This window comes from Buceros rhinoceros, unplaced genomic scaffold, assembly GCF_000710305.1.
Source record: "Buceros rhinoceros silvestris isolate BGI_N320 unplaced genomic scaffold, ASM71030v1 scaffold40800, whole genome shotgun sequence".
Lineage (NCBI taxonomy): Eukaryota > Metazoa > Chordata > Aves > Bucerotiformes > Bucerotidae > Buceros > Buceros rhinoceros.
In genome coordinates, this window is record NW_010388613.1 from 6,700 (window position 1) to 19,046 (window position 12,347).

At 41.9% G+C, this 12,347-nt stretch overlaps 1 protein-coding gene across 1 annotated transcript in view; it reads right to left on the bottom strand.

Moving 5' to 3' along the window:
• Nucleotides 1-1,033: 1,033 nt before the first annotated feature.
• KLB (klotho beta) overlaps nt 1,034-12,347 on the bottom strand; it is an 18,520-nt gene continuing 7,206 nt past the window's right edge. The window contains exons 3-6 of the mRNA XM_010146356.1: nt 9,878-10,385; nt 6,003-6,271; nt 3,235-4,378; nt 1,034-1,454 (exon numbers count right to left, since the gene is read on the bottom strand). Coding sequence (XP_010144658.1) covers nt 1,093-1,454; nt 3,235-4,378; nt 6,003-6,271; nt 9,878-10,385 — 2,283 coding nt within the window. The 3' untranslated portion in view covers nt 1,034-1,092. The remainder of the gene's footprint in view (nt 1,455-3,234; nt 4,379-6,002; nt 6,272-9,877; nt 10,386-12,347) is intronic.

Consider the following 12,347-nt stretch of genomic DNA (forward strand, 5'->3'; position numbering starts at 1 on the left):
TCTGATGCAATGACTGTAAGGGCTGGCCAGTGTCAGGTATAAATGACACTGCAGTTCATGGCAAAAACCTGATAGGCTTATTTTGAGAGGACCTAAACCAGACCAAGGGAAACCTCTGGGAGTGGTCCCTGAAAAGTTTAAATGGGAGAGCAGGTTTGTTTATGGTGGAAGAGCATTATGACTGCATTGGTAGCTTTTGTTTAACGCAGCAGTAGCAATAAACTCCTCATGGTTTTATCCCACCTGTGGCTTGCACTGACACTTGACCAGAGCTACAATGTAATACACATTTATTTCTATGAAAAAGGGCAATTTAGAATTCTATTCGTCACTCCCTTAAGTGGATTAATAGTTACTATTTATTTTTATGTTCTCTGCTAGCGAAAATTTTTACAGCTGCCCCATGTGGGAGATTAAAAATAGCAGTTGTATATTATTTTCACTTGTCTCCTGTGGGTCCAGTTACTTATTTGCTTTAAAGTTAACATCTGATCTCTACTCACCCAATATGTAAGAGATACAGGTATGTTGGTCGATAATGGAGTTAACTCGGATCTGTTCTTCTAGTGGTATCTTCAGAAACGGGCCCAGAATATTTCATTCTTGGTGTTGTAGTTAGTTGGAACTTTGTGGGTTTTAAGAACACTTTTATTTGTAAACCTGAACAACTGCAGTTTCGTGCTCAACAACACTCATAACATGAATATACATCTCAAGACACTTTGGTCCAGAGGTTCACAGGAAAGTGCATATCAGATCTCACAGCTTAACATCTCTTTTCAATTCAAACTGTTTGAAAGGTTATTCCGAGGCACAGGAGGGTCATAAAATGTTTGTGGGTTTTTTTTTCAAATAGATGAATTTATCTTCTATGTACAGTAGTACATGGATAGAAGTAATTTCACCGGAAACAAATGTCATCATAGCTGTTCTTCTTGTGCATACGATTACTTCCCATCTTCATACGAAGCGCTTGGTGTGTATGGCTGGAGTGACTCTTGTAGTGCTTTCCTACAGGTGTCTGATCTGCGTCGTCCTCTGTAGAACGCAAGCAATGATGGATCTCACTGAAAGTGGGGTTGTGCCCCCTTTTCAAAATGAAACACAGATGCATTGGATGCCTTTTGCCTTAAAACGTTTTCTTCTTTTTCTTTTGTGAAAAACAGTAATGGTTAAAAGCAAGATAAGTGTAGAGAAAAGGCAGCAGGCAAAGAATATCAACGGCTTCTTCTGAGAAATAAACAAGCAGAAGCTACACTGCTTGTCTTGGCTGGAGGGATCGCAGACCGAATAGTTGGCAGGAAAACCGTTGTTGCTTATCAGGTTATTGTAAAATTTTATTGAAGGCTTTACTTTTGAATCCGACGTGAAGAATCCAAATCTGGGTTTAGATTTTTCTTCAGTCAGCTTAAATGCGTAGTAGCCTTTAATCTTGACTTTATCAATGTAGTATGCTGGGAAGGGAGAAAACCCCAAAACTAAATGTTAACAAAACCTTGTATGACCTGCAGACTTCCTGGTAATGAGTTCAGATTTCAAATGATTAATCAATTTTAAAAGTGTAATTGCATCATAAAATACTTACTTGGACTTACTGCTTTTAGTAATACTCAGCTATCTTCATTAAGTAGAAACCGTGCCATTGTTTTAAAATAAAATTTAGCATTTGGCAATTTTCTGGAGCTGCTTTGTGAAGGTTGGATTTGAACAGGTTTAGAGCTGGGAGCTTGCTTCCCTGGGAAAAGCCAGATGTTGCTCTTCAGTGAACCCAGCTGCAGTGACTCAAAGGGAGCAGCTGCTCACCTGTGCCATGAGAGGAGCTTTCTGAGAATTCCTGCCCTGCTCCAAACCCAGATGCTCAGCCGCGTGTAACTCTGCAGTTATGTGCTGGGTGAACATACTTTAATGGAATCATAAATAGCAGTCCTTGGTGAGCGAACGTCTCTTCAGCTCGTGCAAGCAGAGAGCATAGTTGGGGATGTGAGCCAGGGTAAGGAAGAATGTTGTAAACTGGGGGGATCTCTTTGTGAGTACTATAAAGTCTCATGGTCTCTGAATATTAAAATGGGAACGCTATGAGGAAGTGCCCTTTAAATAAACTTTTCCTTTAATAACTTCCTTCCTTTAACAACTTACTGTTCTTCTAATTGCGGTGTGGAATTAATGTGGAAGATAAATCAGCAAATGCTCACTAGTCCTATAGTAATTGAGAAAGTGCTAAGCTCTGGAGGGGGAATGCGCTGTTTCTTGTTGGTGTCTGAAAGTAATTTGAAGCCATGCTTAGCCATGAGTAAGACCTGTCTCATTTTTTATGTAGCTAGCTCCTGGAGAGGAGAGACCGGGATACCTAGACTATATTTGGGGGCAGGTGCTTCACAAGAGCTTTTAGATGCCCCATGTCCTGGTCAGGGAACTCCCTAGTGCTCACCAGTTAGGAATAGTGAGCACGGGGATGTGTTGTATGTCTTGTTTTGGCCTGTAACTGAGGCCTTTCTGCTATCCTATGGCTCACTGCTTTTCCTTTTGACATTTGGTTGGAGGAAGAGGGATGGGAGGAGTGAGGTCCCTGCAGCATTTCTCATGCAATAAACTATTGCTGAAGATCATTGTCTTGAACAGTTTTGTCTCTATTTACATCATTTTAATTTTTTTCTAAAGTGAAGAACCAGATTTCTGTAGATGCCCAGGAGAAAGCAAGTAGTGGAACAGGATCTAGAGTTCAACTCCCCTTTCAACAGCAGCTCCAAAAAAATCTGGTGACCTGCTGTATTTCTTCTGTGTGTCCCACCAGGTCTCCTTGGACTTGCTTGTACTTTTCTGTCCAATGACTCTAGTTCCACAAGGTAGTAAAGGAGGCCCTCGCCTTCCTTTGTAGAGTAGAAATTGGAGTTGTCTCTTAGGAGTTTTTGGACTGAAGTGCTGTCTCCTACTAACTTCTGAATAACTGTTCTGCTGTGCATGCATGCCCAGATAACTTCTCACATCATTTAAAGTGGAAGCAGCTATGGCTGCATCCTACATGAGGGGCTTGATGCCGTTGCTTTGGGTTATATCTGTCCTGAGCATGACTGCAGAATCAGGCCCCTCAGGGGGCTGAATACTGGTGGCCAGTTCCTGCATCTCAACCAGAGGTGCTTGACCCGTCTAGGGCAAGTCTTAGGCACTCACTTAAGGAATGCCTGGGTCTGTGCCACAGAAATGGCTTTGGGGAACTGCAGTTTATCACGTACTCACCTTTCAAAACCTCTTGTACATATTTTCCCAAGTAGTACTTTCGAAGTTCATCATTGTCTAAGGACTGGTCATCTATTCCATTTGCTGTGATGTAAATATCGATGTCACCGTAGGTTTTCTTAATCCACCTGAGAACTTTGCGCACTCCCCAAGGCACTACTGCCAAACGGGAAGGGGAGCTCAGGCAGGTGATGTCCTGCAAAAATTGAATGTCACGGTCAGATTCATACTGGCTCCCATTCTGAATGTCGTGAATCACAAATCTTGTGGTGAAATGATTCAGCGCGTAAAAGTCAGCTGCGCCTTTGATGAGCTGCTTTTCCTCTCTTGTGAAAGATGGCAACAAAGAGTGCGAGAGACCTTTTCTGTTTTTAAAGCTGATGTATTCCCTCATAGTAGCTGGGTAGTCCCCAGTCTTAAATATGGGATCGGCAAACCAGCCTATTTCAAACTGAAGAAACCTGTTGGCAGCTTTCGAATGAGATTCAAAGTACGGGTTGGCAGGCTCAGCCCAGTCCGAATGCAGGGACAGGGACACCTTGCCGTACTGAATGGACCGGTACTGCTCATCGTATATTCTCCATGCCATGGCATGTGCTATTAATAAGTTGTGCGCTGCCTGATAGGTATCATTGCTGCTCCTATTGTAGACGTCGCTTAGCCGGTTAGGCTCGTTTATTGTAATCCAAAGTTTAACCAAATCACCAAGTTCCCGAAAACATAAAGCCGCGTAGTCTTGAAAAGCGTGGGCAGTAGACTGGTTCAGCCATCCTCCTGCCTGCAGCAAAGGACCCGGCAGGCCCAGGTAGGCGTGAGTTGGATAATACAGGGTGACCATAGATTGCACGTTGAGTTTAAGTACTTCGCTAATCACGCATCTGTAATACCGAAGAACCTGCCTGTTGACCACTGACAAATCTCCGTTGGGTAAAATTAGTGACCAGTCAAGTGCAAATCTGTAATGGGTGACTTTCATTTTTTCTAGGAGGTCAAGCTGCTTTTTAATACTGACAAAATCTGTGCACTGTGATGGTCGGGTTTTTAGCTTCACCCCTTTAACTTTGTGCAGGAGCCCATCTCCTGTGATGTTCCAGAGGTACAGGCTGGAATCGCAGAACTGTGGTGAGGAAGCCATGGATTCTGCCTGTGAAAACAAAAGCAGTGTGTTACAACAGGGTTTAATTAAATTAATGCCTGCTCACAGTCTGCATTTCTTCCTGTGTTTGGCTGTAGGACTAGTGCTAGATGTCAGAAGGTTCTGCTTAGATGCTCGGAGGTGAAGAGGCATGGGCTTTGTCTGTGCTAGTCTTACCCATTCTGTTCCTTCGCCTACGGTAAACATCAAAATAGCACTCTCCTTTCTGTTCCACTATGCACTGGCATTGCCCTGCCACCAGCCTGCACAACACATGGAGATTCACACAGATAGATCTCCCTGCTCGAGTTCATTCCGTGGTCATGCAAACAGCAGTTCTGAAGCTACTGGCAGGAGAGCAGGGTGGTACGAACAAGCCCTGGGGCTACAGGAGGCAGGCACAGATTATTTTGGCACTGCTGCTGAGATCAGCCTTGTGAAACTGTGGCATAGTGTTCCCTGGTCTTACCGGCAGTTCTTCTGCCTGTGCAAACATCTGACCCAAACAGCCTCTAGGGTTTATTATTAGTTATATCTTTACTATTTTCTACTAGGTAACAAGGTTAGCACAGGATGTGTCCTGTGTACCTCAGGAATTTATTTACTATTCCAATTTTTTAAAACACTTTGTATTTGTAGGGTTTGTAACACAATGTAGTTAAGTTTAAAATATTTAAATTAAATCTGATTTTTTTTTAAAGAAAATGGACTTTTCCATGCTGTGTATTTCCTTAGAGTGATTAATAAAGTATATAGAAGCTTTATTTTTTTTCCTGTGGTTGTCAGTAAATAGGTTAAGTTGTGGAGTTTTGTTGTTATTTTTTGGGGTGGATGTTAGTCATTGGACTATCTTTATGTATTCGGTGACAAAAGGAGTATCCCAACACCGGCCATACATACAGTTAGCTTATCTACCACATTTAAAGTAGAAATAGATACTGTAGGAACCAGCTTGGACAAAAGGTGGTATGATTTGTTTTCAAGCATGAGCTTAGGTGGTAAAAGCTGTGTGTGCTGATGTTGGTTACCTTTGCATGTGGCATAAGATTTTTTCGAAGAACGGCTTGTTACCCACTTGTACAAGTGGCACTTACAGCCAGGGTCAGCCCAAGGGATCTGCTCTGCCTTGTTCAGTAACTTTAGACAAAACCTTGAGCCTGCAGGTAGCTCTGCCACCGCAGAGCGTAACCACCTTGTCCCTGCCCTCTGCCACCTCCTCTGTTGCACTGTCATAGTCAACCCTACGGCCACACTGTGAACTGGATTGGGAAACTCCCCTGTCTGAAAAATAACCCAGGAACAATCGGTTGGGGTCAACTTCTTGGTCTGAAATTTTCTGATCTGATGTGCCACATAGAGACACAATCAGAGGGAAGATGAGGGGGGTCCACCCTTGCAAGGGCTCCTGTAGGGGGGTCTGCTACTGCAGCACACCAGCACTCTGTGACTAGCTCACCTGAAAGCCTGTAGAGTAGGTAAAATTGAACCTATGCAACTGTGACTAGGCTTAACTTCTGTTTGCAGTGTGCCCTGAGATTCCTGAACCGCGAGGTGCTGTACACAGTCATTTATTCACAAAGCGAAGCTGTTGATTGCTCTGCCTCCAGCATCCTTCCCAGTAATTTGCGCTTACCTTAAGAACAGACTCAGTGATACCCCAGGAGAAGTCACAGGAGAACTGAGCTTGCAAACTTGGGGTAGTCTCCCTTGGGAAGAAGCCGTTTTCTTGTATGATTTGTCTATAATAAAGTGCAGATGACTTGGGAATCCTTTCCTTTTTTTCACTTTCAAAATCTACATAAAATAATCCGCGCCTGATGGTGTAAGCGTGTTGCCATTCAAAGCCATCAAGGAGTGACCAGGCTGTGTAACCAAACACATCTATGTTGTCGTATCTAATAGCTGTGTAAAAGAAAGTAACATCCATGAGTCTTATATTTAGGACTCTAATGTATATAAGGGATATTTATGAGAAAGGTCTATTCACTTTGAAAATCTTGAGGGTTTTCTCAACACTCATGGGGTTATTAGCCCATTGTACTTCATTGCAAAACTGTGACAGACATTATATATCTTAGTTTTTATTCATTTAAAAAAATCACTAGTTCCTTAAGAAATTAAATTCCTGTCAGATGCTTTATTTCTACTTCGAGCAATCATGAAATATTACGCCACATCCACATTTTAAGTTGCATTTGAGTGTTTGCAAGAGAATCATGACTAAAAATTAAGGGTGCAACTGTCGATCTAGTTTGTGAGTTTGCATTTGTCAGGAAGCGAAAACTCCCTACCTTTTTTTAAAAGATCTCCGCAAGCTCTCACCTTTAGAGAATGTCTTTTCAGCTTGTAAATTATAAACTAAGCGTGTCAGTATGGGACACATAATGACTTTAGAAGAATCTGGGTTGATCCACCCAGAGACTGAAGAGCTTGATTTATTTACAGAAGGGGTGCAGCACATAGGTGTTTCTTCAGGCAATCCTAATGTCCCTCCACCTTGTGAAGTAGGATACATATAATCTTTTACATATATGAGAAAGATGACAAAAATAACTGCTTTCTTGGGTATGGAACCTGATTCACCAGGAAGGGCAGAAGAACTTCCAAAGCAGCTTCTCGCTGGACACCAACAAACAAGGTTCGTTACCTACTTACAGTGTGTGCCAGCTGGCAGCCTGAAAGAAAAAGTCCAAACTCCATGGTCAGTCATGTTTGCTGCCTGTTGCCAGCTTTAAGCTAGGAAATAATGCAGGACAACTTAGAAGGGCTGGAACATCAAGGGTAAAGCAGTGATCAGTTGAGTATACTGAGGATTTTGACACAGGCAGGTGGACAGCCATAGTTTACCCACAGACCACTGAAAGTAAGCCAAGGAATAAAGATGAAGTATTCCGATTTAAAGCTCTACCCTTGCCCAGCATTGCTTCGCCTTATTTTCTCAGGACATTTTACTCTGCATAATCTTGTATTTCCACTGAACTTCTCTGCCTTAGTCACACCATGCTGTAACTTCAGCAGAAGGCAGGTTTGCACAGTCCTTGTATTGATGCACCAGAGCAACAAGGCACCCAGCAGTACTGTCATAGACCAGCATGGCATGTTACCAGCTGCTGGATGAAGAAATCAGAAGGCTCAAGAGCTTACAATGTAAGTACGTGACAAGCTGATAGACCAGGCCGGAATACTGGTAAGGAGATGAGAGAATGTAATGAAGCAACACAGTGGCACATATTTTCAAGAAATGCAACGTCTAAATATTAGGGAAACCATGGGCGAAAGTACAAAGATGTCTGAAAATACCAATTGCAAAATGCAGAGGTGGAGAATGATGAAAAGCGATAGTCCAGAGGGGCCTTGCAAGTAAAGGTGAGTACTTCATGCCTGCAGTGAGGAAGGTTGAAGAAACGGAAGTTGACATATAGCGACAACATAAGTGACAATTGAGAAAAAATATTTTTTCTAGAGGCATGCTGAATGGATTGACAGTGCAAAAGATGCCGTGGTACTCGAGATGGTGCAAGCCTAGATGAGAATTTTTGGCTGTTCAAATGGGTAGGGGGAAAAGCACTATTTTATGCATATTCTGTGGTAAGAGAATGAAGAATCGGGTAGGTGATTGATAGAGATCCTGTGGATCAGCATGAGCGTATGTTTGTGGCATTATATAGCAGGGACAGTGAAAGGAGAGGGCAGAAACAGAGGTCGGGATTCTCACTGAATGTTAAGAGTGGGGATGACAAAATCCTCCTAAAAACCAAGGGGATGGCTGGTGGCGGGAACAAGGGGCTGAAGGTAGAAGAGGGCAGGAGTTAAGCTCCCTGTGTCACTAGGGGTGACATCCATGGAAGGAGACCTCATTTCTGTGTCTACTGTAGGTGGAGCCTGGGAGTCCTTCTGCAGAAGGAATAGTTTCAGTATTACATGTGCCACTAAGAAGCTGTTTTTTCAGCTGCACCCTTGTATCCTAACTGAGGTCAGTTCATTGCAATAGTGATGTTGTGCATCGCGTATTTTCATGACTCACAGTGCCCTGAGTTACAGACATACAGTGCAAAGTTTACAGCACTCTCCTTGAACAGACACAGGAAAGTGCAGCTACTTATAGCTTGTTATGTGCTATGTTGACAGCCACCATCCCATCACAGTTTGGCCTATATAAATGATGTTTTGAGATTAACATGATCTAACTGATTTTGCTGCAAACAGCAAATTTATACCTGACTTCTCTGAAAATAAAAATATGAAAATATGTTCTAAATACTATTCCTGATCAGACAAATTAAAGTTTGCTTCACAAAAAAAATGCATTAGTTAAGAGATAATCCTGTATTTTGAGGCAGAAATTGAAGTATCTGCACACATAAAAACATAGGTGACAATTCTTGAGAAGTAGTTATTGGTTGAACATTGACCGAGTATTTCAGAGGCGTGAATCCATGGGCGGTTACTACAGCCAGGTTTGCTGCAGAGAATTCACTCCTCCAAGTCCACACCTGCATCTAGACTCTCCTGCTGAGACACTGCAGTATTTAAATTATCATAAACCAAGTACTGGAATGTAACCTCCTCAAAACATGGACAAGGCCGGACATATCGCACAGGTGCGCTGTGTGAAGTTCACAGTTTGGACCAACTTTAAATACATCTGGATAATCTTCATTTGGAGCTTATTTATATTTCTTGGTGGTACAGCACTTCCTGACATGGTGTCCAGTAAACAATTACTTGTGGCTTCCCTTTTCTGAGGATAAGGAAGGTTTTTGTAAAGGAATCTGAGCCATCCCATTACAGCAATGGGGCATCGGCAGTGGGGCAGCCTGCTGGGAGGATGTTCTTGGGACTAGCAGCCGTCCCTCTCCCAGCACCAAACCTACAAGCTGGGTGAGGGCAGAAAGAAATACTGGTTTTGCAGCATCTTTAGGCACTAACAGCGTTTACATTTCATACAAAATTTAATCTTTTGCCTTCAGAGAGCACCCCTGTACGGTGGCTTTATGAAGGGCAAATACCAAGATTAAAAGCGTGTATTTAAAACATGTTATCTCTGTTTGTCATGCAATAATCCTGAAGAATGATTGGCCTTCTCCTGCTGATTTCTTCAGTTCATTTTATGTTGGAGTAGGAACCCAGCGTGACAGTCTGTAGTCACTGTCTTGTTTTCCTGCTGTCAAGGAATGCACCTCCACAAAGGATTTACAGTGGGGCTGCCAACAATGAAAAACGATATCCAATGTTTTCATTCATTTCTGCCTCAGTTTTGCACTTGTTTAGTTTTAAAATCAAACACAGAAGTTGGACTTTAGCTTTCTGGGATAGGGACTATATTTTTTTTCTGTGTTTGTACAACACCTAGCACCAGTAGATCCTGATCCATGGCTTGTACTCATGAAGTATAAATAATTAATAATTAACTTTGTTGCCATTGTGTCTTTTAAAAAGCCCTGTTAAATCATTACAGAGCTAAGTATCAAATGATCTTAAAATCCAACAACTAACTTGTGTACAAACCTTGTAAAACCTTATTAATGAAGTTTTTCATCATGTAGATGGCTGTGGTGTCATCTGTTTTCACATGGCTGTCAGTGAACCAGCCATTCTCTGCAATCAAGATTCGAGGACTGTTGTACTCCAGTTTAATCCAGTTCAGTATTTCCCTCAAATTGAGTGACAAATTTTGTCCCATTTTTGATAGAGTGTTTGGAGGTTTAAAGTTATTAGGACCAAAGGAAAATGCAAAGAAGTCAGCTGTTCCCTTGATGTAGTTTTTCTCATCCTCAGTAAAGCGTGGCAAAAATGAGGACTCATTTTTCAGTTCTTCTGGATAATCACCATCCCCATGGATGGGTTTAGCAAACCATCCGAGTACTCTCTCCATAGACTGCTGACATTTAGAAATGTCCGAAGCATCTTCCGATTTGTTAGGTTCGACCCAGTGGGATCCCAATACTATGGACATCATCCCCTTCTGGTATGGTTGAAAGTGTTTTTTGTAGTTATGCCAAACTTTTGCATGAGCCTGATGAGAGAAAAATAGCATTAAATTGTAACTCTCAAACAAATCTCCATTTGCATTGGCAGCTAGACAGGCAGGTAGCTGCATCTCATTCACTGCAGACTTCTATGGAAATATTAACGCACAGAAAGTTAAGGCATGCTAATTATTCTGCACAGTTGTAATGTGTATCCCATGGGCGATGCTCCTGTGACACAGCAGGGCTGTGACCTTTTGCCGTCTGACATAAATTTAAGTTTCAGGAGAGGTCCCAGCAGGGATGTGAATAGCTGTTACATGGATGCTTTGGGACTAAACGGCTGTTAATGGTGGGATTTGAATGCCGTGACTCTAGACAGTCTGATCTATGGCTTTCTTTGTCAAGCAGTGATTGCTGGTACAGTTAAAATTTTAAACCATTTTTACAATTGTTCCATAAAATATATTATACAAAATAATATATAAATTTTATCTCAAATGATGTTTCTTTTGTCAACTTTGGCTCTATGCTATGGGGGTTACCTGGATGTATTCTGATCGAAGCACATCCACCCCATCCCTCTTCTTGGGATACCCTCCTGTTGTTTTAGTTTGGCCAGATCATATGAGTAAGTGCTCAACTTCTGATATTTGCACAGTCCCTAAATGTAAAAACTTGGAAAAACGGCCCAGCAGCAAAGTTTGAACCCAAATGTCAAGTTTCACAGTTCTGTGTGAGAATTTTGATCCAGGATTTTAGTTAATTTCTTCTTTGAAGCTGTTACAATAATAATTTTTCTGACAGTACATGCAACAGCACAGAATGAGGCTCATTAATTTTACACAGAGAGCACCAACACTTTTGGTTTTAAAAGGAAATTTGCAGCAGTGTCTCGTAAGATCTATTGGGTATGGCATATTTTAGTACTCATAATCAGCCAAACACTCATCACCCTGGGACAGACAGAAGTTTTGCTATTTGTGTTAGTGACCATGAAAGCATACCTTCGATCACATCTTAATTCTGGTTTTCTGATTATCATGTTTTAGAAACTTAACATTGTCACACACCAAAATTACCTTCAAATGTCATGTTGTTATCCACTTAAATAAGAGAATACAGCAGTCAAAATTACACAAAGAAAAGGAATGTATGGGAGCCTGAGGAATGACTAGCATTGTCAAGAGTCCCATAGGAAAAGGGGAGAAAGAGCTAGAGTGTCAGAGAAGGGTGACTGGATCACAGCGTGAATCACGCCAGAGGATCTGACACAGGGGAGGGGAGACAACCTCAACCAGCTGAGGAGCTGTCAAGTAATTCAGGGTTTACATTATTCCTGACACAGGGCTCTAAACTGTTAGGCTGGAAAGAAAATGTTTGCACCCATCAAGAAGTATTGTGAAACACTTAAGAGTGCTGAGTTAGACTGACTTCGTTACCAAGCCACACAGGTTGCTTACCTTTGACAATAATTTCAGTTAATTTGTCTAAAAACACACAGCCTTGACAGTTCAAAAAACCAAAAGATCTGGTGTCAGGTAGGAATTTGGTTAAGCTAGGGAGTACCGAAGAACTACAGTTTGTGAAATTTTGTGTGTTGATTGTTTATGGTTTCTAAGGTCATGCTCGTAACATTTGTTCAAGGTCTGTCTTTGAAAATACTGATAAAGTCACATTAACCTTTGAAATGCAGGTTCTGTAGCTGAAATGGGAAGTCAGCAAAATTGCATTCGTGAGGCAAACTGCGAGATATAGTTAAAATATTATAAAATGGATTTCTTACCAGTGTCATCAGAAAAAGTAAGCAGCCAGTACCACCCCCTCACTTACCTTCACTGTCTTCCCCTGAGGGTCTAGCCCAGGGTGGGTGCTGGGGCCAGGCTTGCTTTGTTCTCTGCCTCCAGTGATTTCTCACCTGGTCAGTATATTTTTTTGCTCCAGATATGGCCTAGTAACACCACTGCTTAATGAAAGGTATATGGTTGCATTGGTTCAACCAGAAAAAT